General features: G+C 47.7%; 1 protein-coding gene across 2 annotated transcripts in view; it reads right to left on the bottom strand.

Moving 5' to 3' along the window:
- The window catches only part of LOC119169133 (DDB1- and CUL4-associated factor 13), a 143,689-nt gene that overhangs the window by 103,085 nt on the left and 14,459 nt on the right, over positions 1-26,145 (bottom strand). For both annotated transcript variants that reach the window (XM_037420234.2, XM_037420233.2), the window contains exon 4: positions 23,942-24,031. In XM_037420234.2, coding sequence (XP_037276131.1) covers positions 23,942-24,031 — 90 coding nt within the window. The remainder of the gene's footprint in view (positions 1-23,941; positions 24,032-26,145) is intronic.

The following is a 26,145-nucleotide window of genomic DNA, read 5'->3' as shown; positions in this document are numbered from 1 at the left end:
ACCCGAACCTGGTAAAAACCTCCATCAACTTCTCTAAAATCACTCGAGCCGTCAGCTTCCTAAGGGGAAAAAGTTCTACCCATTTAGTGAAGTGATCCGTGATCACCAGCAAGAACTTATTTCTGCTAGGAGTTGAGGGGTACGGGCCCATTACGTCACACGCTGCGATTTGCCAGGGAGTCTGACTGTTAATCGGTTGCATGAGGCCGGGCGGACGTCCTCCTCGCGGCTTGACGCTTTGGCACACACGACATGAACGGGCGTAGCGAATCACATCCCGCTTCATACCTGGCCAGGTAGCGAGGCGACACAACTTAGCGTAAGTCTTAGGGCCGCTCGCATGCCCACCAATGCACGAGTCATGAAAGTAGCGAAGAAGCGCTCCTCTCAACGCGCGCGGTATCACGACTTTAAATGACTCACTTGTGTCATCGTCGGATGGAATGTACCTCAGCAGGACGCCGTCAGAATCTAGCAGATATGAATCCAGCGCGCTCACAGCACTACCAGCTGTTGCCGAGCGCTCCGCACCGACAGCAATACCAGCTGCCCCCTTGTGCGCGGTGGCCTCACTACCACCCGGCTCCCGGAGCCCGTCGAACACCTTTCGACAAAATGGATCGTTCTGCTGAGCTTCTAACAGCTCCCTTCTGCTGAAAACAATCCCTGCGCTAACGACAGCCTCTACGTGGTTCACGCTCTTAGCTCGAACTAACGTTTGCTCCGCTGTTTGCGTTAGCGCGAGTGTCTCGCTCTCAGTTCGTTCCGAATTAGTCGCGTGACTTGCCTCGTGTCGAACTGGAGCACGCGATAGTGCGTCGGCCGCGGCATTGTTCTTACCCTTGCGGTAGCGGACGGTGAAGTCATAACGCTGCAGCAACAATGCCCAACGCGCCAATCGGCCACTTGGTTCGTTCAAACGCCTCAACCACGTGAGCGCCATGTGGTCCGTTTCAATCACAAACGCAACTCCGTCTATGTAAAAGTCAAACTTACGGAGAGCAAAAACTATCGCCAGACACTCTTTCTCGGTTACTGAGTAGTTCCTCTCCGCCGGTGTCAACGTACGGCTCGCGAACGCAATCGGTCGGAGGGAACCTCCATGCTCCTGAAGCAAAATTGCTCCTAAGCCCAGGTCGCTTGCATCGGTGTGAATAACAAACTCCCTGTTCAAATCGGGTAGCTGCAGCTGAGCCGTGTTGGCCAGCAACTTCGTGAGGCGACGCAGTGCGGCCTCTTGCTCTTGGCTCCAAGCCCAACGCTCACCATTCCTCAAGAGCTTCGTTAAAGGCGCCTGCACTGCCGCGCAATCTGGAATGAATTGGCGATAAAAATTCACCATCCCCAAAAAGCGCCTCAGCTCACCGACATTGTTCGGCGATGGATAGCTCACTATCGCTTCAAGCTTACCCTTATCCGGCAAAATGCGACCCTCGTCAAGCGTAAATCCCAATAATGTTATTCGGGTCGCCGCTATCTGAGCTTTGTTTGGGTTCAAAGTGATGCCCGCAGACCTCAGCCGTTCTAGAACGTCTCTCAAGTGGCGCACGTGCTCTTCGAACGTTTTCGAGTAAACCACTATGTCGTCTAGATATGCGAGTGCGTGCTGCCACTTTGCATCTCCCAAAACACGGTCCATTAGCCTCTGATACGTAGCGGGAGCGCCCACCAAGCCAAACGACATTCTCCTGAATTGGAAAAGTCCTCTGTGGCACGTGAAAGCTGACTTCTCTTTATCCCGCTCGTCCATCTCAACCTGAAAATATCCGCGGCTAGCATCGAGCGTTGTGAAGTACTTCGCCCCGCCTAGATTGGATACTAACGATGAAATGGAGGGAAGAGGATACGCGTCCTTCTTCGTAATTTCATTCAGCCTGCGGTAGTCTACACAAAGGCGATACGTATCATCTTTCTTTGGAACTAGAACTACCGGGAAACCCCATGGGCTGTTTGACCTCTCAACTACGCCTGTTTCGATGAGTTCGTCCAAGGCGGCGTCTAGTGCTTTCCGCTTAGCTAAGCTGATTGGTCGGGGATTGCATTTCCAAGGGCGTGCATCACCCGTGTCAATTCTATGCTTAACCAGCGTAGTGCGGCCGGGACAGTCAGTAAACATCGCGTCATATTCGTACAACAGCGACGACAGCTGCGCTCGTTCCCCCTCTAGTAGGCTCTGTGCCTGTACCAAAAGCGGGTGCACTGCCCTTTCCTGCAGCGCAGCACATTGCTCCGGCGGGGCGTTTACTCGCTTTCTCGGCGCGCTTTCCTCCTCGCGTACTCGCGCCTCTCCCTGCGATTGGCATGCTTTTGTCAATGCGGAGGCCTTCGAGAAAAGCTTCAGCGCGTCTCCGTCGCGCTCTCGGTAACCACCGTTTGCAATGTCAATGACAATACCCGACTTAGCGAGGAAGTCTCGACCCAGGATTAGAGACATTGACAGCCCTGGAAGATGCACGAAACGTTGTCGCCTCACGCGTCTGTCCCAGCGGATCACTAGCCTAGCCGCGCCGCTCGATTGTGCTGTGCCCGTAGCTAGACGGAAGATGGTGTTGCTTTGCCTCAAGCGGATGTTGTTCTCGCGGAGATGGTGCAACACATCGTCACCGAATAAAGAAGCGCTTGCCCCAGTATCCAAAAGTGCTACGAACTTTTTCCGAGCTATCGTTAACTCGATTAGCGGCGCGGGCGAGTCTACGGCATCACCTGCGCGACAGACCGACGGTGCAAGTGATCCGAACGCATCGGTAGGATTACTAATCGCCGCGCGGGGTCCCATGTGAATCACCGGCGGCGCCGTCCGTTTCCCGAACCGCGCGTTTGCTCCTGACCCGGCGTGCGGTCGCACTCGCGAGCGATGTGCCCTGGCGCGCCGCACCGATAGCAAGGACCGCGGACACCACGCCGGTTCGCTCGTAACTCGCCTCGATCAGGTGGTCCTCGCTCTGGATTGCGCCGCTCGTTAGGCCTCGCGTCAACCACGTGCTCCTGCCTTGGAATGTCACGCGCAGGGGCGGCGTGTGCCGTACGGAGCGCGTAAGCGTAGGGGTCTAAAGCGCGGTTTGACAGCTCCCAACCGCGTGACACGTGCTCATCAGCGTACGATGCTGATGCGTTACCCCTAAACGCTTCTGAAGTCACTGCGCCGCCGTTCCATGCACAGCGAGGCTCGATTGACTGCGCGGCGGGCGGAGGGGGGCGATACGAACGCGCTGCGAGGATGTCCCCTTGTATGCGCTTCGCCTCGGTGGCGAGCTCTTCGAGGTCTGCGAACCTGCATCCCCTGAAGTGCGCCGCGAAAGTCGGGTGCGCCTGTCGGGTAACACGCTCGACCTTTTCCGCGTTGGTGGCGTGAGGGTTCGCGAGACGATACAATTCGTCCATCGCCCGTACGTATTCCAGCAAGGATTCGTCCGGATGCTGGGTGCGCAGCTCCAACTCCCTCCGCAAACGCCACTCATAATTAGCCGGTAGGAATTCGCCGCGAAAGCTTTCGCGGAACTCTTCTACCGTACGGGCGCGATGTCCGGTTAGTCGGAACCACCGAGCCGCTTGCTCCGTGAGCGACACCGGGACCACGCGCTCGAGAAGTTCGGCATCAGAAAGACCCGTCGCCTGCTGATAATGGAGCAACCGGTCGAGATACTCGTTGGCGCTCTTGCAGTCGTGGTAACCCGTGTAGGTCGGAACGTCTACCTTGACACGTGGTCGCACATTTTGCACGGGGGCCTGCGCTGTGTTCTGCAGGGCGCTCGCGAGGCTCTGCATAACTGACAGCGCATTCTGTAAGAGTACCTCGCTCGAGGGCAAACTGTTGCCCGAAGACTCGCCTATAGTTGAGGCGCGTGTCGTAACTTGTGGCGGCGCCTCTCTGTTCGCGTCGCGAGATGCCGGAGCGCCATGCGGGCCGCTCTCCGTCGTAGGCCTACTCTCTGCTAACGCGGTCTCTGCACCCTCCTGATCATCCCGCGTGAAACGACCAAGCTCTACGCTGTCGGAAAGTCCTAACAGTACCCCCGCGTTAGCCAAAGGATCGCCACTCTGCGACGCGACATCCGACAACATTGACAAATCTTGGAATTCCGACATGCCTATTATCCTACGTGTGGAAGAGCGCCCTGGCACTTGCTCGCGTCCACAGAACTAGCCGCGTTGCCAAATTCGTTACGTTGGGCGCCAGATGTTGGGAGACCGTCCTATGTACGGCTGACGCAGAAGCCTATAGCTAATGTTTCAGCCGCACACAGTCGTTCCGTGCACGGTTAACGTCCCCCAACCGTAGCTTGCCTCATTGCAGCTACTACTACGGGTTCGGGCGAATAAGGCAACTGGCCAGATCAACAACAAACACTTTATTGCTAAGCGTTAGCAATCGCGCGTCACTGTCGCGGGGAGATACTACAGATAACAAAGGTGTTGACGCTTACACCTCGGTCGTGGACGTCCTCGGCTCGCAGGAGGGGTTGCGGGTTCGTCCTCCTGGGATGGTCGCTGGTGTCAGAGAGGGCGAGCGCCCGTTTGCCCGCTCGTTTTGTTCCCCGACCCGATTTCCCTCTCCCTGACGAGAATGGTACCTTTCCTCGCTGAGGGAGAGGGGAACCTGTTCCTGGCGCCGGGAAAGGGGGGGGAATCGCACGCGCCGGCCGTGGGGGAAGGGGTCCCCGCAACCAGGCGCGTGCGCTGCCCTAAAAGGGAAAGGGAGGCTGGGCGCACCTGCTCCCCACAGACTTTATGTAAATAAGGCCTCAGAACAGGCCTGGACCATTCACGTCCGCAGGTCGCCTAGCGTTCCTTTTCTGAAGCAGGGCTATGGCTGTGAGGAGAATCACTAGGGTAACCTGCAGCCAATATTCGGCGTACCTGATGTTCAAAACTCTCCTGCGTTTTATGTGCGCACTACTTTTTGAGAGCCAAGTCTATACATGTTGACGCTATTCCTCTGTTAACAACTTCCGAGTGGGCTGACTCAAAAGGCACCAGCTCTTTTGAGTCAGCCCACTCAGGCACCAGATTGTAAGCCCAACACACATGCCAGTCACATACTTCGAGACTCAGGCTTGGAAAACATTATTCTGTGTCAGCTCATGCATAAAAGTAAGCCCCTGTTGCTTAAAAACGTTCAAAATGTCAGTCACCATCTCCCGTTAGTCAGAGGCAACATTTTAAAACAATAAAATCATCAACTTAATTAAAACTCTCAAAACCTTCAAACCCTTAAAAACACTTTGTAGTCACCTATTAACATGAGCTAACAAAATGTTGCCAAGTTTAGGAGCCCAACACAGGACCTGATGCAAATTCCATCACGCTGAATGAAAGGCTGATCACTTAAAACAATAAATGTGACTTGAAAATAAAATTCCAACAGGCTCCGAAAATTTGCCAGCCCAACTTTGTTCTGGAACAGGATAGCACCATTCTCTTCAATGCATTCAAGCACAGATGATAATAATCTTTGCTGTGGTACCCAGTAAAATAAATCCTTTACATCAGCCGAAAAATCCTAACCTGCCTTTTTATTCCCACTACAAAATTTAACTATTTCTTCATAATTCTGAGAGTGGGATGGGTGTTAGTCTGAAACGGGTCATTGAAACCTAGAAATTTAAGTTTTTTCGGCAAAAATTGGCTTACGTTATGTTCCCAACACACAGACACGCCAATAATGATTCTAAATGGTGTATCAGGCTTGTGCGTCTTAGCGGTAAAGAATAATGTTAAACAATTGGCTTTACTTCTCTGAATACTTTTAGTGAGCAGCCTGAAGGTAAACTTGTTACAAAATTCCACAAACCTTGATTTTACTCGGACCTCACTTTTCTCAACTGCTACAAAGTTTTTGTCACCACTTGCATCTCTCTTTCTTTAAAAGCCCCTCTTTCTTCCAGAACAAAACCACCTTCTTTGTCTGCCTGCAAAAGATATAGGTTATTGTTCTTTAAGTAGGACAACGTCTGTCTAACACTGTCATCAATTCGCTTTGCGGCTAGATTGGATACAGTTTTATCTAGGCACTCCATCAACCCCTTCAAGTAGGCACCATTCGCGTACTCCTTGCTGTGCCTTTGAAGCCACACTTTTATTGAAAGCCACCAGCTCATGTGCGACAATACTGGAAGGCATGCAGATCTTGGGCCCTCAATCGGGTGACATTTCATATTTTAGGCAGGCTAACGTTACCTTGACGCCACTTTTACCACAGTCCCTCCTTGCTGCTTTGCACAAAACCTTTAAAATACATTTCCACCTAGTTTCTGTGAGCTGCGACGCAAGTTGAATAAATGAACGGTAGATTTTAAGAGCCAGCCAGTTTGGCGGCAGTCTTTCTTCACTTTTTTCGTCGAAGAAGTTCTCTTCTTATTTTAAGGGACCCTGCAAAACCTATCTTTAAATAAAGCTTCTCTAATTGCATAATTAAAACAGCTAACTGCACTGCCGTAAAAATTTTGTAGAATTCGCCAAGTGCAAGCAGAGTTACAGGGACTCTCCTTTTCCACCAGCAGAGAGGACAAGGGGGCAAGAAGATGCGTCCCACTGTAGTAACTGTGAGTGCGTGTAGGCAGGTGTCGGCATCTTGCAGCAGCCACAGTAACTATTGTCACAGGGTCGCGACGTGGATGAATGGAGCACACTGCCAGCCGAATAATAAACAGTTTATTTGGGCGAACCTGTGCTCAGTAAACGGAAAGTCAGATTACAGTAGCAGTCTCGCAATGATAGCGGCGAAAAGAGCGTTGGTTGTCAATCAACTGACAAGCGGCAAAGCGTGTCGACATTTATACCCTTGCCATCGACTATTCTAGCGTTATCACTAGTGGCGACGTAGGTTCCCGAATAATCTGTGACATTACCAAAGTGGGCATAATCTTAACAAAATGATCTACTAAAGCCTCAAAGCTTCTCGAACATAGTAGGCGCGGTTTGCGCTGAACGTAGTGTAACGAAGTGATAACGAAACTTGAGGAAAGGAACGTGGCATTGCCGCCCTCGGAAAAAGGCATCGCCCTGATGCTTTAACAAAAGACAAAGTACAATAATAAAGACAATAAACAATAAGCACACTAACAACAACAAAATGCAGTCCTCAGGTTCGCATATGAAATGGCTTGAGGCGCACTACATGAACGGCTTCAGGTCGAGCATGGCCCCGTTGAGAGTTCGTAATGCCGTCGGGAACAACCACGTAATCGAGTGGGCCGAGACGTCGAACTACCCTGTACGGTCCGAAGTACCGTCACAGAGGTTTTTCGCTGAGCCCACATCGGTGTATCGGCGTCTGTACCCAAACACGGTCCCCAGGCTGGTACTCAACGAAGCTTCGTCGTAAATTGTAACGACGGCTGTCAGTCGCCTGCTGATTCTTGATGCGCAGGCGGGTAAGTTGACGAGCTTCTTCCGCAGGCTGACTGTTAATGATGACGTCGAGGTTCTCTTCGTCAGCGACGTTTGGAAGCATAGCGTCGAGCGTCGTTGCCGGGCTCCTTCCATAGACCAACTTGTACAGCGTCATCTGCGTCGTTTCTTGGACGGCCACTTTGTACACGAAGGTCCCGTATGAAAGCATTTCATCCCACGTCTTGTGCTCGACGTCGATGTGCATAGCCCGCATATCAGCGATGGTTTTATTAAGACGTTCGCTGAGGCCATCAGTCTGTGGATGGTAGGAGGTGGTGCGGCGATAACTTGTCTGGCTGTACGTCAGGATCGCCTGAGTAAAGGCTGTACATCTATCAGTAAAGCGGTAAAGGCTGTACACTCGAAACCCGCAATAACTAAATCGCCGAGGAAACCGAAAAATTTCGTTTTCGCGAGAATTTCGTTTACGCGAGTATGAAACATAAAAACAGTGATAGGGCCAGCAGAACGAAAATTTATTGCCAGAAGTCGGTCAACTTACTTTGCCGACCCTTGCCATGTAACAACTTCAAAGCTCTCTTTTCGCACTGGAAAACGTGGTCCATTGCTACGTCGTCATCATGTGCGCCAAAGAAGGAGCGAAGGGTGTCCAGCGCATTCAAAACAACCCGAAAGTTGGGTTTCTCCGCGTGCGTCTTCTTGGTCCTCGGTGTCGTCAGCTTCGCACACGCTTTCGATCATGGCCTCGTCGGTCACTTCCTCGTACACAACTACGTCGTCATTGGGGCGAACAAATGCATCAACAGTGAGTTCATCTGGGGTGTCGATGTTGATGGCGCGAAGTTCCCCCCAGGCATTCGTCAAGGATAGAGGCACTGCACTGCCACTACTCTCGCCGTCAAGCGCGCCTTCGTCCAAATCTTCGTGTGGTGAGGCCGAAGCGCAAACCGTGAGTGATGGTTGCACGGTGGTGGCGAAGCCCACGTGCTTGAAGCAGTTCTCAGTCAGCGACGGGGATGTTGCAACCCATGCGGCGGCCACCATCTCGAAAGCCATGCACAAGTTGACATTGATGGGACGCTTGTGGCGGAGTTTGAGTAGCAGACGCTGGATCAACCTCTCCCTGTAGGCACAATGACGCTCCGAATAACACCTTGATAGAGCGGCTGCAGAACCAAAGTGCAGTTCGAAGCACTTACGTTCTGCAGCCAGCATGATCACAGAACACCTTCCAGCGTGATCATTTGCCATGGCCTGCCGCAGTGTGGCCAGGCATGTTGCCGGACACAAACCCCATCACCGATTTAAGTAAACAAAAATGGTGGTACCCACGCTAGTGCGGCAAAAGCAGACGTTTACAAATTTTGAGTGCGCATAACACGCACACGAGCATATTTTCGACAGTTAACCTTTGGTGGGAGGGTAAAATAAGGCCCGCACCGTGGTAGAAAATTGGTTAATGCAGGATCACTGTCCAAAAACATTTCGTTGCCGCGAGATACGAAATACATGGGCTTCTATGAATGTTCGCCAGGGATCCGGAAATATTTCGTAGCCGCGGAGATTTCGTACTTGCGGGGTTTCGTTATTGCAGGTTTCGGCTGTACCTCTATCAGTGATGAGGACCTGTGGAGCTCAGTAACGCAGAACAATGTTCTCGACGAAGAACCTTGTTACCTCCGAGGCACTGCCTTTAGGGAGGGCTTTTGTTTCGGCATAGCGTGTGAGGTAGTCAGTAGCTACGACGATACAATTGTTCCCGAAATTTGACGTCGGGAACGGCCCCAGTAAGTGTATGCCGATTTGCTGGAACGGCCGGCGAGGTGGCTCGATGGGCTAGAGAAGTCCGGCTGGCCTAGTCGGCGGCATCTTTCGTTTTTGACAGTTGGGCAGGTCCTGTTGTAGCGAGTGACGTCTGTGAAGAGTCGTGGCCAGTAGTACTTTTCGTGTATTCTTGCGAGCGTACGGGAAACACCGAGGTGTCCAGCCATCGGGTCGTCGTGTAGCGTTTCCAGTACTGCTGGTCTCACTGCTGAAGGAACCACAAGAAGGTGGCCCGCTCGAAGGTGCGAGAAGTTCTTCTCTAAGAGAACTCCGTTTTGCAAGAAGAATGACTCCAGTACTCTCTTGAAACATTCGGAACAGTCGTGCTATTACTCTCGGGGTATTCCACAAGGCTTCTGAGTTCCGGGTCACCTCGCTGTTTCTCGGCAAAGTGGTTGGCAGTTATTGTTCCTTTGAAGCTGTCCTCATCCAGGCAACCGGGCAGCAGTGGTTCGACGGGGCACGAGACAAGCAGTCGGTGTTGGAGTGTTTTCTTCCAGACTTGTACACGACGGTCATGTCGAGTTCTTGAAGTCTGAGGCTCCACTGTGCGAGACGACCCAAAGGATCTTTCAAGTTAGCTAAACAATACAAGGTGTGGTGGTGGCTCACAACTTTGAAAGGCCTGCCGTAGAGGTAGGGGCGAAACTTCAATGCTACCCAGATGATCGCAAGGCACTCCTTTTCTATTGTGGAATAGTTGGCCTCGGCCTTGGATAGAGACTGGCTAGCATAACTGATGACCTCTTCTATGCAGCCAGTCCTTTGCACAAGGACAGCACCAAATCCTACGCTGCTTGCGTCGGTGTGCACTTCTGTTTCGGCGTATTTGCTGAAATGCGCAAGTATCGGTGGTGTTTAGAGACCTTGTTTAAGTGCCAGAAATGCTTCCTCTTGTGTCGCTTCCCACGTGAATTCGACATTGTCTATCGTGAGGTGAGTTAGTGGCTCGGCAAATTGCGAAAAACGTTTGACTAAATGTCTATATTAAGAGCACAATCCGAGGAATCCGCGTACAGCCTTCTTGTCAGTGGGCTGCGGGAAATCAGCAGTGGCGGATGTTTTCTGCAGGTGGGCACGGACTCCAGACTTGCTTATCACGTGTCCCAAGAACAATAGCTCCCCGTTCGCAAAGCGGCACTTTTCTGGCTTCAGGGTTAGCTCAGAGGTGTTGATAGCTTGAAGTACCGTTTCAAGGTGCCGGAGATGCTCGTCGAAGCTGGAGGAAAACATGACGATGTCATCCAAGTACACGAGGCAAGTCTGCAATTTCAATCCAGCCGACACGGTGTCCACAACGCGCTGGAACGACGCAGGCGCCGAGCAAAGACTAAATGACAGGACCTTAAACTCGCAGAGGCCATCTGGTGTGATAAAGGCAGTCTTCTCTCAATCTCTCTCGTCAACCTCAATTTGCCATAAGCCCGTCTTCAGCTCTATCGAAGAAAAGTACTTCCCATTGTGGAGACGGTCTAGTGCGTCATCTATACGTGGGAGAAGGTACACGTCCTTCTTGGCGATATTGTTCAGGTGGCGGCAATCGGCGCAAAAACGTAGGGTTCCGTCCTTCTTCTTTACTAATACCACGGGTGATGCCAAAGGACTCTTGGATGGCTGAATGATGTCGTCGCGTAGCATTTCGTCAACTTGTTTCTTCACCACGTCACGTTCACGCGCCGAGACACAGTACGAGCTTTGTTGAACTGGTCGGGCACTTTCTTCTGTTATGATGCAATGTTTCATGACAGGGGTTTGTCAAATTCGTCATGATGATGAGAAGCAGTCCTTGAATTGCAAGAGCAGGGACTTGAGCTAGTCTTGCTTGCACTTCGAAAGGCTAGGGTTGACATCAAAATCTGGTTCGCCACTTCGATTCGTCGAAGCATCATCGGCAGCATCGAAGAGGGCAAATGAATTGCTGGTCTCCACGAATTCATCGATGTGGGTGACCGTCGTACCACGGTTGAGGTGCCTATATTCGTGACTGAAGTTTGTCAGCACCACCATTGCTTTGCCGTCACGCAGCTCAGCTATGCCTCTTGCGACGCAAATCTGACGGTTCAGAAGAAGGTGCTGATCGTCTTTGACGACGCTTTCAAACTTCTCGGCTTTTTCGGTGCCAATGGAAACGACGACGCTGGAGAAAGGCGGCACGGTGACCTGCTCTTCTAGCACATGCAATGCGTAGTTGCTTGGCGTTCTAAAGGTCGCCAGCTTGTTTTCTGTTATGCCATGGGCATGATCCTCATTCAGGAGCGCTTCTTTCCACGAGAACGAGCATAGTTCAGGCGACCACAACCCCCTCCCAGCACCACCTTCCACGCAGAAGGCGGCACCGTGCAGTTTCGGGCAAAGCGTCGCCTCCTCCGCTGAGCCACCGTGCCATTCCGGGGAAAGCTTCACCTTCTCCTCCAAGCACCCGGAACTGGTCTCATAGAAGAGACCAAAACGTTATTTAAGGCTGTGCTGGCCCCATAATTAGAGGATTTTGCCCCAGCCAACGTTGTCGTGCTGGCCGGCTCTTTACGAACTCTAGCCTGCTATAGTAAACATTACTTCCTGTTGCTGTTTTCAAAACTGATTGCCTCCCTATTCTGCCTCTGAGCGAAGGCTTCAGAGAAGTCTGTTTTATTGCTACCATCGCAACAAACAGGAAATCCTAACAGTGGTGGCAGACGTGAATGACATCAAACCCGACTCGATAACAGTGGTGGCAGCGGTGGGATGCAAACGAATCCCAAATTTATAACATTTCTGAGGTTAGTGTGTGATCGACTCAGACCTCAGGTCGATGTAGCTCCGTGTTGACTTAGGAAGTCCATTCCAAGTATCACATACCTGGAGCAATTCTGTAAGATTACAAAGCTTGCAGGATAAGTCTGGTTATTGATGGTGATTCTTGCTGTGCAGACTCCAGCCTGTGTTATTAAGTGACCTCCAGCGGTCCGGATTTCGGGGACTTGCCATGCCGTCCTCACTTTTTTCAACTTCGTCGCGAAAGAACCCCTGACGACGGAATAGTCGGCTCCATTATCGACGAGAGCAGTGACGAGGTGGCCGTCGAATATTACGCCGAGGTCACTCGTTCGTCGTCGTGCATTGCGGTTGGGTCGTGGCATCGGGTCACGCCTATGTCTATTTGCTCTGCTGCTTCCACGTTGCGCCATGTCTTCTGCAGGCTGCGAAGATTCCACGTCAAGATCTTGCGGCGGGTGCTTTCGATTTCGTGGCGATGGCGTCGTTGGCGGAGGATCTTCAGTATTTCGTCATACGGTAACCGCACCTCCATCGGTTGTGCCCTTAGTTTTCGAAGTAAGGGCTCGGAGATCGGCCCCGAACAGAGCCGGTGTACTGCCCGCGGTGGGGTGAAGTGTAGCAGCCTGGCGACGATGAACAATAAGGTAATCGGGGTGTCGACTGCGCTCCCACGAGGTAGTAAGCAATGTCATGTGGTCCTTCACCCCGTTGTGGGCACGGCGCGTTGATGTCGAAGCCCGGTAGACCCACCTGTCGTTACTGGCAACGGCGGTAGGTGTGCCCGACCTCGCCGCAACGGTAGCAGAGCGGGTGGTTGTTAGGTGTCTGCCAAACCTCGGTTTCACACGGGGCACTGCCCTGGCCTGCTGGCGAACGGTAGGACGTCGGTGGTGGTGGTAGTGGCGGCGATGACGTCTGTCGACGAAAGTGCGACGGTGCGGCGTTTTGACATGGCCATGGAGGAGGGGCGTGACGGCGGGCTGCAGCAGCATAGCTCATGGCTTGTGGCTCAGGCTGCGCTGGTTCGGGTGTCCAGAAAAATTGCTGGATTTCCTGGCGTAAAACGTCAGCGATCAAGCCGACGGGATGCTGTGAGGCCGGCAACAATTTACGCAGCTCTTCCCGTACGATCGCGTATATCGTTTCGCAAAGGTCGTCAGAGCCGAGAGCGTAAAGAGCTGGTTTGTCTTCCATTATTCGCCGATTGTACTGGCGGGTTCGCATTTCCAGCATCTTCTCGATTGTTCTTTCTAACGACCGGATTTCCTGGACAGTCGGCGGGGGTTTCGGATCAGTCAAGCGAGGAGTTCTTGCTTGACCCCTCGCATGAGAAAACGAACTTTTTTCTCCTCGAGTATGTCAGGGCCAGAGTGGTGGAAAAGTGGCGTCATTTCTTCCATGAAGATTGTTACATTTTCATTCAGGAGTTGCACCCTCATTTTCAGCAGCGTCGCGGCTCTTTCCTGGCGGCCAATGCTTTTGAACGTATCTAGAAATGCGCCGCGGAAGAGATCCCATGTTTGAAAGGCAGACTCCCGATTCTCGAACCATGTCCTAGCCGCGTCTTCCAAATAAAAGCAGACGCGGCGTATCTTCTCTGCTGTGTCCCAGTAATTCAGGGCCGCCACCCAATCGTAGGTCTCCAGCCAGGTCTCCGGATCTTCAAACGATGACCCACGAAAAATCCGTGATTTTTATTTAAGGAATACTGCAGACAGTTTTTCACCATCCTAGCAGGAGAGGGTTACATAAGGTTCCTAACACAGAGGTCAAAACTAGCAGAAGTCGGAGCGCGCACGCAGTCAGAAGGCAGTGAATTCCAGTCTTCAATGGTTCTTACAAAAAAAGAGTACTTGAATGTGTTATTTTTAGGAGCATATGGTCTTACAGTTTTTGAATGATTTAACCTTGCTGAGCGCTGAGGAGGTGGCAGAATGTACAATTCTTTATTTAAACCAGATTCATTGTTGTATAGTTTATAAAAGAAGACTAACCTTGCAATTCTTCGCCTACATTCCAGTGGTTCCAGCTCACATTTAACATTTCAGAAACGGAGGAGAGGCGCCTAAAGTTTGAAAAAATGAATCGTGCGCTTAGCCGCTGAATCCTTTCCACTTTATCTATGTCTTTCTTTAAATATGGGTCCTACGCAAGGGATGCGTATTCTAGCACTGGCCGAACTACGGTTTTATAGGCTGCAACTTTAACTTTCCAATCACATAACCTCAGCTTCCTTCTTAAGAAGCATAGCTTCTTGTAGGCCTTGGCGCAAGCGTTGTCGATGTGAGCGTCCCAGCTAAGTTTCGTATTAATGGTCATTCCCAAATATTTTACGGTATTAACAAATTCAATACTTTGGTTACGGACATGGTACTTATATTAAAGAGGAGTTTTCTTGTGTGTTACTGTAAGAGCGCAAGTTTTTGAGTAGTTAACAACCATCTGCCACCTCTTACACCAGTCAGCAATTTTGCACAAGTTGTCGTTAAGCAATGATTGATGCAAGGGGCTACTGACAGCTGTATAAATAACACAGTCGTCTGCAAACATTTTTACAGTCACTCCCGCGTCAATATCATCGCAAATATCATTCACATAGATCAAGAACAAGAGTGGTCCCAAGACCGACCCCTGGGGCACTCCTGACAATACATCAAGGTTTTGTGATTGGCAGCCGCTAATTTCTACAAACTGCGTTCTGTTTTTCAGATACGCAGAAATCCAGTCCACGAGGCGGGGAGCAATCCCTACACGCTGCATTTTTCGTATCAGTAAAGAGTGTGGTACCCTATCAAAGGCTTTTGATAGGTCCAAAAATATTGCATCTATTTGTTTTCTATCATTGATAGCATCAGCGAAGTCATGTATGACTGATGCGAGCTGGGTCGTCGTTGATAACTTTTTTCTAAACCCGTGCTGGAAGCTGCCTAATATGTTTTTTGATTCCAAGAACGAAGTTATCTGGCTGGAGAGGATGTGTTCAAGTAGTTTACAGCAACTACTGATTAATGATATTGGCCTGAAGTTCGAAGCGAGCAGTTTGCTTCCATCCTTGTGGACTGGGACAATTCTTCCACACAACCAATCAGTAGGTAGGCATCCGTCATCCAAAGATTTATTGAACAAAATATATAAGTAATGTGAAATAATATCTGCATAACGCTTCAAAAAGGCATTAGGGATACCGTCAGGGCCAGAAGACTTCTTGGTATCAAGTTTTAGAAGAAGAAGGCGAATACCATTTACATTTAAATCTATATCCGGCATTACGTTGGGCGAGAGAGGAGATGGTTCCGTCAGATTATTGGTTAAACTCTGTTGACTGAACACACTGTGGAATGTTCTGTTTAGCTCATTAGCAATTGCGAAAGGATCAGTAACTGCGCAGCCGTCAACGCGAAGCTGTTCAACAGATTTTTTGTTTCCGGACAAGTATCCCCAAAACTTTTGCGGAGCGTTTTCCATGAAGTTAACAAGTGTCGTTCCAGAAAAATAATCTCGAGCGGTCCGTATTTTGTGCTTCAGTGTTACTGAGAGGGATGATATGGCCTGGTTATCTTTACGCGCTGCTTTACGTTTTCTTGATATTGTTCTTTTCAATTGTATTATATCGTGTGTTATCCAGGGGTTGCACCGTTTCTTTTTCTGAAATTTCGGTAAGTGATTCCCTTGGCTGCTGCATTACGATCATGGGCTGTGGCACAGCACTTGTCATCGTTGCTGCGGTCGATGTCACGGTCTTGGTCTTCAGAGTCTTGTCCGGTAAAAGCCCGTACTCCGGTGCCAGACCTTGTTGCCTGCGGTTAACTCGCTGCTCGTCGCTGGTGTCGGTGTCTTCCTCGCGGCATGGGCTGGCTTCATGGCTTGACGGGGGTGTCCGGTACATGGAAGAAACAGCACCTCTATCTGATGTCCCGGGGTCATGACGTGGACGAATGGAGCACACTGCCAGTCGAATCAAACTGTTTATTTGGGCCAACCTATACCCAGTAAACAGAAAGTCAGATTACAGTAGCAGTCTTGCACTGATAGCGGCAAACGGAGCCCTGGCCGTCGATCAACTGACAAGCGGCGAAGCATGTCGGCATTTATACCCTTGCCTTTGAATATTCTAGCGTTATCGCTAGCGGCGACATAGGTTCCCGAATAATCTGTGACGTTCCCGAAGTGGGCGTAATCTTAACAAAACAATCTACTAAAGCCTCGAAGCCTCTCGAACATAGTAAGCACGGTTTGATGTGAACATAGTGTAACGGGCTGATAACAAAACTTGAGGAAAAGAACGTGGCACTATGGAGATCGCAATGCTGAAATCAGCCATTGGCTATGAATTTGGCATCATTCGGAGAACGATTTCTAGCTGACTGGGAATCGATGGCACATTCCAGGCCACATGCTGTGCTATAATGCTTGAAGTCTCGATTACCGATCAGCAGCTTTTTCTAATCATGCCGATAAACATTTTTGCATGCTATAACCACATGATGATGGGGCATGCCTTATTGGAGGGCTCATAAAACTTCGATCATTTAGTCTTCTTTAACGTGCTACACAGTGCCTTCAAAGAAGTGCGACTACAACAGCTGAGATCAAACATGCAACTTCGGAGTTAGCATCATTTAGTCTTCTTTAACGTGCTACACAGTGCCTTCAAAGAAGTGCGACTACAACAGCTGAGATCAAACATGCAACTTCGGAGTTAGCACCATCAATACTGCAACCACAGACGTCAGCTGAGAATGAGTTTATCAGAAGACAAGTTGCAAAAAGAATAAATACCGTGTTTACGAGGCTGTAAGTTGACTCGAATGTAGGTCAACTTCCCTGAAATTCCACGGAAAGAAAAAAAAAGAGCACAAGCATCTTTAAAAAAAAAATATTTATTTTTTTTTAGCGCACCATGAAGTCACCAGTGTGCCAAGGTGGCCTCACGGAAGTGCTTGAAAGCTGTGCAGAAAAGCTAGCTTCGCAAAAATTTGCGGGAATTGTTTTGGTAAGATTTTACAACCAAAACTAGTTTTCAATTCTAGGTCGACCCCCCAACTTCGGATCTCGAATTAAGATAAAATAAGTGAAACTAAAATCACTTACATTTTAGGATATTGTCATGGGGTGAGAGTAACCAAAAGGAAGGAAGAAATATACAGTGGACTCTCAGTAAACAAAAATCTGTTAAACGGAACTGCCTTTGATATATGATTGGTTTCATACTTGAATGCTGCAATTCAGCTCACCTCTCATTGGAACACATTTTCTGGTCTCTTCAAGTTTCGTTTAATGAGAGTCTACTGTCTTTACAGAATACACGCAGAGTCCTCCAGCCAATATGGCAGAGCAGGGCTGTTTTCAATCGTTATCACCTTGATGGAGCATTCCTAGTTGTTCATCATAGCTTCTAAGAACATGATGGTGACGCACACACAAGTGCGGGCTCCGAAGTAATTTCGACCATTTAAAATCTTTCACTGAAAGAAATCTACAGGGGATCGACTGCAAACAGAGTGCTCCGTAAAAAAAGCAACCGAATACCAATCAAGAAGCGTGTAAAGCAGGATGACATAATCTCCCCGATGCTATTTAGCAAGTGCTCACAGGATGTTTTCAGAGGCCTAGAATGGGAAGAGTTGGGGATAAGAGTAAACAGAAAGTACCTAAGTAACCTGCGCTTTGTCGATCACATTGCATTGCTGAGTAACTCAGGAGATGAATTGCATTTCATGAACTGAATTAGACAAGGAGAGCAGAAATGTAGGTACTAAAATGAATATGCACAAAACTAAAGTAATGTGCAACAGTCTCGGCAGGAAACTGCAGTTTGCAATAGGTGGAGAGACGCTGGAACTTGTAGTTAGGACAGGTAGTAACTGCGGAGCCGAATTATGAGACTGAAATAACTAGAAGAATGAGGATGGGGTGGGTCACATTCGAAAAGCATTCTCAAGTTATGAATGGTAATCTGCCACTAACCCTCAACAGGAAGGCATATAACAGCTGCATCTTGACAGTACTAGCCTACTTAGCAGAAACCTTGAGGCTTACAAATAGCATTGAGCTTGAATTGAGGACGACACAGTGAGCAATGGAAAGGAAAATGATAAGTGTAACCTCAAGAGACGAGAAGAGAGCAGAGCTGGTCAGGAAACACACCAAAGTTAAGGATATCATAGTTGAAATCAAGAAGAGGAAAGGAACATGGGCCAGGTATATAGCACATAGACAGAATAAACGGTGGTCGTTAAGGGTAACTGACTGGATTCCCAGAGAAGGCAAACGTGGGGAGACAAAGTTACGTGGGCTGATGACATTAAAAAGTTCGCAGGTACTATAACGTGGCAACAAAAAGCACAGGACCGGGTTGATTGGCGGATCATGGGATAGGCCTTTTCCCTGCAGTGGGCGTAACCAGGATGATAGTAATGATGATGATAATGATGATCAAATCATTCAATGTTTATTCAAATCAACGTACATCAGTGCATGTGCGTTTTTCCTCACTGAAATGCTGTCACTGTGTCCAAGAACAAAACCTGCAGTGTTGAGTACAGTAGCACAACAGATCAAGACATTTATCTTTCTTCCCCTCACACAATACGCCTACTGGAGCTTGTGAGCATTATGAACAAGTGAGTAAATTACACTTATACATATTACAGTGATGGAAGCGACATTTTGCTTTTTGGAGCAGATTCTGGAGCGAAAAAATGGGGCTTTGGAGCATGCTCAAGTGTCTTCGGAGCAGAAAAAAATGCTATAGCTTAGGATTCCTACTGCTGTTTCGGAAGCAGACGCATGTTCCTAACGACTTCTGAAGTCCAAAACATCACTTAATCTAATAAATATTTATATTTATTATTAAACATGCCGTATGCTAGTATGCAGCTAGTATACAAGCGGTATAGTAGCATCATTGACGTAACTCATGGGGGAGGGAAGGGAAGGAGGGGGAGGAGGGACAAGGGAGTACAGACTTTTCTTGTGTTCAGGCTGTGAAGGACAGCCCTTGCAAGTGTCTGCCTTGAGATTTAGCTTTAGCATGTCAAATAATTGTGAAATTTAGTTAACAGTTAAGTAGAGCACAATCAACTTTTTAAAAGGCTTTTTATCTTTTACTGCGTACCCGTGTTAAATGTCCCTCAGCTGTGTGAATTATTGAAATTGAAAAAAAAAGGTGAAAAAGAGAGACTGAATAGAACAATGCAATTGCTCAAGCTCGGACCCCATGCTCATTTTTTAAACTTTATTTGAAAGCACGATGTAATTCTTACATAAGCAAAAATACATCCTGAATAAAGACAAAATTGGACACCATGGCCTGATATGTGTCACTCCTTGAGATTTTTCTGGATTTACGCCACTGAGTTGCATACTATGATGACAGTGTGTAACAGTTGGCTTATGGTTTCGCTTAGGCTCACTGGATGGTCCCATGGTTAAACTTGATTCTTTTTAGTTTGCCAACACAATTTCGGAGCAGGTTTGGAGCAGTTACTAGCAAATATTGCACTTTGGAGCAGCATGGAGCAGCATTTCTCTTTTGGAGCAGTTTGGAGCAATTGGAGCAGCACTTCCATTACTGATATTATAGCTCTGAAAACAGCAAAATTTTGGGTGCAAAGTGAATTCAAATATTTACAGTGAGTGTGAATGAAATCGAATATTTTGCTGCTGCTTCTTGAATATTTTTAGAATACAATCACCGACCTATTTTTCTTGACCTGGCGGGAACACCAAAATACTCTAAAAAATTGAATAGTCGGAAAAAATAGTCAAGCCATCAAAACGAAGATTATTTGGATTGAAGAAACCTCAAAAAAATCTCCAATAATGTCATGCTTCATGCTGTTCTTAGGGAGGAGAAAATTTGGTGATATTTGGGCTACGGTAGCATCGTTCGCACACGCGTTGGCAATTACTGCTGCCATGTGTTGCGAGCGGCAAGGTTGGTGTCTACACAGCACCAAGCAAACAAAACTTGATGCCGGTCGCAAAATGATGCACGCAACTTCTCGCCTGTTTTGTGGGATTTAACAACAAGGTCTGGGCTTCCTTTACCAGCACCGACAACATACAGTACGTAAGACTCCGGCATATCGCCGCCATCAGAACACTACCGCCACAGCCTCAATCGAACCCGGGTGTTCTGGGTCAGTAGCCGAGCCCTGTCACCACGGAGTGCTACTGAGCAATCGCGAACAGCAGCAAGCATGCGACAGCGCATGACGGCTCAAGCACACTTAGCACACTACTAACACGACTACGTGCGCAATGACGACCAGAAAATAAAAACAGCCTACTGGCATGTTAATGATGATGATAAGGCTCACTGGAAAAAAAAGCGTTGCCGTTTTGCTAGCCGAGTGAGATCAGACATGGCCTCCAAGACTAGAAGGTTGTGTGCTATTCCAATCTTGGGAGGCCACACAACTAGCCACTGCAGCCAAACTTGACCAAGCCAACAATATATCCAACATGGGTGCTTCCAAAGTCAAGCGACATAGCTCAAAACAAAGGATTTAGTCTGTACAATCGGACTTTTGAATATAAATTCACCCGGAAAATCAGTCGCGAAATTGCATTAGTGCAATGGAAACCTTGACGGTGAATTTTTGAAGTTCGAAATATCCAACAAGTCTGAATTTTCGCTGTTCGAAAAATCCGTTGGCAAGCGACTGTAGTTTCAAACGAAATTGTGGGAAAGAAAAGTTAGAGAAGATTCCTAAGCATATACTTATGAGATATAACAACATGAAGATGTTTTTTAGGTCGATGAAACACTGACAGAGTGGTATTTATTAGTTATCAAAAACCTGATGATACAAAGGTTGCATTGTATTCGTACATAATTTGGTGTATCTTAACATACACGATACTGCAGATGCAATGCTACACTGAGCAATACATTAAGCACTGATTTAACTTCGATCCTCGAGCTAGTACTGGTGCCACTAAGCCACCTAAATAAAATTAAAAGCAGTGACACCATTTTATATTTATGGAAGACTCCACCAGTCAGGGCAGGTGTGCGCGACCCTTTCGGGAAGCAGAGCAACACGACACAGCTCGCGCAGTCTGGACAGAAACTACCTCCGCGTGCTTGCCCACGTGTCTTTTGTTTTCTAGATTTATTCTCTTTTTAGTTTTGTGAAAGTCTGGACACTTACCGTTAGCCCCTTGCAAGCGCTGCGCACCACAATGCGTGTGGTGATGGCCGCATTAATTCTGATGCCGCTCTCCAGGTGCACAATACAGGTGGCACTCCTAATAGCTATGGCTTAATTGCTGTAGCTATTAGGAGTATTGTGCATCTCAACTGATTCACCACAAATGCTTGAATAGAACGGCTTTTTTATTCTATTTATAAATGTTTGCCTTTTTTTAGTCCTCTCCACTTCTTTGCTATTACTATTTGCCAGGGAATCGTAGCTATAGGCGGCAATAGTGTGAATAGCAGTGTTGTCCCTCGATGATTTGTGCAACTATGCTGCAGAGCACTCCTATTTTTTTTCTTTTATTTTTCGATTTCGTGTGATTGGCTTTAAGTAATAAAAAACTGATGACCACTCGACGCAAGCCCCCCTCAATATTTCGTGAACTTCGAGATTGTTCCAGATTGTGCTGCTAAGATTACGCGCAAATCCGGCTACAGCGGCTGCATGTTGATGTAACTGCAATGCAAAAGAAGCATGCACTTAATTTCTGAAGCTCTCCCCTTCGGCAGAGTGCGTAATCATATCATAGTTTTAGTACGTAGAAGCTGGAAAATTATTATTTAGATTACGTGCCATACTCATACCCTTGTTAATTTGTGACCTTAGGCATGCCCCAGTGATAATGCTGGAATGTGCGATCACTGCTGTATAAATACAAAACGTGTTCTGCCGATGATCAAGATTATTAAAGGGCGACGACACTGTTTGTCGCTGTCCGACACTGTTGCACTTTGCATGTACTTTGAATTAATTATTTTTACGAGCAAAGTGAGTATTCAGATTATGACTGGTTTACGTCGGAAGATTAAAAAAAAGTAAGAAAGGCAAGAGCAGCTTTATGTGCTCGATGTAGGCCAGCCTATATGCACAATGTTTCACAAAAATGTAAAGAACAGCGTTTTTGCTGCTAAGCAATGGTGGTTCAGTGTTGCAAAACAATCTTTTGTAAAGAAGCTGAAACTGCACACCAGTATATGCGCCATCATGTGAAGGCTCCTTATTGAAGCTTGTGTGATTAGATGGCAATCCACTAGCTGGTCAGCAAGCTCAGCCGCGACTCCCGTCAATTACGAAAATGAAAAGCAAAAACCGCTGTCAGCAAAGCTTCTACAGAGCTGTAAACTCTGTCGAACATAAATTAAATTACTTTGAAACAAAGCTTTTGAAGTACCAACAAACATTTCACTTAAATGAAATGGGGCACATTTCAGAAGCTTTTAAGCCATTGTTTCTGTGCCCACGCATTCGCAATTATACTGTGGGAGTCTCTAACAACAAATTTGCGAATGTATCGAAGTATCTTCAGATACAATTGGAAAGTGTCGTATCGAATACACTTTTCTCGGCAGTATCTTGTATCTGTATCACCAATACCTTTTGTCTGGGTATCTTGTATTGTATCGCGATAAAATTTAAAAGTATCTTTGCCCAGCCCTGATTTTATGCAACTGAAGTGTTCCCGAGAACACTTTACACGTGAAAGGCAAAGACGCTATTTCCTCAGTTTCTCCTCCTTTTTCAACTTCTGTAGAGTAGCAGACAAGGTTGTGCTGCCTTCCGAATCTGGAGTTCGAGCCGGGAGTCGCGCGTGTTTGCGACTCAAGATGAGCTTGAAAGACAGTTTAGCTGCAATATAAAACTGTGATGAGGTGAAGCATATTAAAAATCTGAAGGAGCCATTGCCCTTCGGACGCTGACAGAGTCTCTGAGCAGTTTGACTGTAGCAGTGCCTGAAAGGCAGCTTTACTGCAGTACAAGAATGTAATGAGGTCAACCATATTAAAGATCTGAAAGGGTCACTTGAGACTGCATTTGTCTTTGGGAAGTTCAAATAGTCTAAATGCCAGTGTTCATCGAATCGAATAGCAAACACTATTTAAAAAACATTTGATATTTCAAATATTTTCACACCCCTGATGCAGTAATAAAAAGAGCAGAACATACAAAAATAAAAAACAGTTCGGCATTTAAGATGGGGACCTGAATTTCTTGGGTGGCAATCACAAGTACCATCTGTTTAATCTATACATAATCCGTCAGGGAGAAGGGGTGGTGGAAAACATGCAAACATACTCTTCTTCAACCACATAAAAATCCACACACAGCCATACACACACTCACCTACGTGTGCATATACACCCCCCCCCCCCCAAAAAAAAAAAAAAGAAGAGGTGTACATCTGTATGAGAGATGACAGGAGCTTTTTCTGCCAACCGCAATAAAACTCATAAAAAACTTAGAAAGTGCATGTTTCGATAGCATTGGTATTGCAAAAAAACAGAAAGATAGTATTGTTGTTTTTATTACACTGCTATCATTCAAATATGCCATACCTTACTACTATACCAGAAACCTGCTACAATGGGAAACACAAATATTTATGCCTTCGTAACTGTCCCTCACTCAACTCCATCTGGCTCACCCCAGTAAGGTCATGATGTCAAACAGGCTAGGCTCAAGTTGTCCTGCAAACTTCAAAAAGAGCACTGATTTGCGTGTGCATACTACTCTCTTTTGGATGTGTCAATCAGTTCGCAGCTTTATTGTTGCCGTCTTATAATATGTCTCTATGGCCTCCATGTCTCGTGCGAGCCATTTTATACTCGCAAATACTCCCATTTACTCACTCCGCCTCCCTCTTGGTCATATTTGGCCACACCTTCCAGAAGAAATGGTTTTGATTGTTATGCATTTTATTTGCCCCTATGCTAGATCCCATGCTTCTAATTTTTCTGACCCTGCTATTTCTTCCCTTGCACTTTATTCATTCAGAAAGCAAAAACAAGCGTGTGACTCACCCGAGTGATGTTGGTGTGCACCGGCTCATCTGGCTCACCCCAGGATGGCGACTCTGCCCGCCAAGTCTTGATGTTTTTGTCATCCCCCACCTACGTGAAGACAGCACCATCCCTGCGGTTTGTTTCTCAATAAAACACAGCATTACTTCGATCACAAATGGTGGTCATGTTAAAAGCTATTGTTTGTAATTTCTGTCACTTGAAATTCAGTTTTTTATTTCTAATCAATGGCAATACTGAAAGCTGCACTGTAGGTCAATCAATATGCCATAAATGTGATACTTCAGAGGGGCTCTGCACTTTTCTAAGTCGCTACGAAATGTGTCGCATAATAATGACCAAAGCCATAAATAACGACAAAAACTTCATCTCTTTATTCTACTGCTCGCGTCCCCTCTTCTTTTTTCTCTTCCATGTCCTGCTGCTTGTTGCCGCACATACGCAGCAACATATTCCCAAAGGACCAAGGCAATCACTAGGCAGTCAACTCTGGCTGACTTGCTTCCAGAATATACACTTTCTGAATGGTTCGCTTGATTCTTTGTCCAGAAGCTAGCCACAGGGTACAGATGCGCACAATGCTGTCCTTTCCCAGGCACTGAATGAACTCTGCTCAGCTTCTATAGTAGAGGACGCGAGCTGTCGTCATGCACAAGCACCATGTCATCTTCGTGCAGCCGAGGTAGAGTACCAGGAGGCTCGAGGCACACGGATCGATGTAAAGGAAGGCAAGACTGCTTTCATTAAACCTACAGCTCCTCTGCGAGATGCTGAGGATTGCTTCCACTGTGAAACAGGTCCTCTCTCATCAATGTGCCATGGTTGGTCAATCGGGTATCTTGTATTGTCGGTCCAGTACGACCGACCGATCATGCACAAGCACCATGTCATCTTCGTGTAGCCGAGGTAGATTACCAGGAGGCTCGAGGCACACGGATCGATGTAAAGGAAGGCAAGACTGCTTCCATTAGACCTACAGCTCATCTGCGAGATGTTGACTATTGCATCCAGTGTGAAACAGGTCCTCTCTCATCAATGTGCCACGGTTGGTCGGTCAGGTATCTTGTATTGCCGGTCCAGTACGACCGACCGACCGACTGACCCGACCCGACCGACTGGCTGGCTTGCTGCCGATGGTGTACTGTGCACATTGGCAAAAACGTGCTACATGACTCTTTCTGCTGCCACAGCAGCAGGAACAAGAACTGTGCAAGCGAGCCCTTATTTCATCCGCTGAGCCGGCCGCTGCTGTATTCTGCGATGGTGTGATGACAACCACAGCATAAGGAGCAAGATTCTTCCCTAACTACAGCAGATTCAGCAGCAATCTAATGCCGTTGGGAGAAGTTCCACTGGTGCTGGCGGAGGTTGGACATCTTCTGCAGGTATCCAATCCTGGCCTGCTTTCCTCTCCGTTTTTATTCAAGATACACAGGAAACTCAGCATTTAGGAAGCTTGGCCAGCTCTCTCTTTAAGAGTTACAACCCCGGACATATCCAGTGGCACTTTCTTGACCTTTTGGCCATATAATAAAGCACGGTTTTCATGCAGGCACTTCATTAGGGCACATTCAGGACAACATTGTACTGGTCCGATAATTTGCCCAAACCAATAAATGCAGAGACTCGAAACTGGGCCTTGTCAAAAAGCAGCCGAGGTTTCTCAAGATCTGCTGATGACTTGACCAGCGCTAAGATGAGAAAATGGTCAACGTGCTCATTTATGAGTAAGTTGCATTGATAAACTCCGTCAAAGTCTGCATAGCGATTTTATAATTATCCTCTGTGAGTTGAGTGCCTTCAATTGCTCTCTTGGCATCCCGGCTTAAATATGATTGCAGGTACCTGAACTTTTCTACTGGCAAAAGTTTTCCATTTAGGTGTATCGTGGCACTGAAGTGGTCCCGGAAGGGCTGGCAATCGCGGAGCGTGCCAGCAAATTTCAAGATCTGTAGTTTTGTCAGGACCATCGTACAATGACACAGAATGGTTCCTTGAATGAATGTACATCTGTTCGTCACGGCAAAGAGTCACTGACCTCATTGTGTGTTCCACCGGCGTCTACATTTGTGATGTAGCCTCCAGCCTTGAAGGTCCTAAGCATTTACTTAAACATGCACTTAGTATATTACATTAAATATTTCTGGCCGGAACGCTCTTGGAAAAAAAAAAAACGCACTCAAGACATGGCATAAGACACCTTT

This window comes from Rhipicephalus microplus, chromosome 2 (genome assembly GCF_043290135.1).
Source record: "Rhipicephalus microplus isolate Deutch F79 chromosome 2, USDA_Rmic, whole genome shotgun sequence".
In the NCBI taxonomy this organism is placed as follows: Eukaryota; Metazoa; Arthropoda; class Arachnida; order Ixodida; family Ixodidae; genus Rhipicephalus; species Rhipicephalus microplus.
The sequence above is the reverse complement of the archived record's forward strand: the minus strand, read 5'-3'. Positions and strand labels throughout refer to the sequence as shown.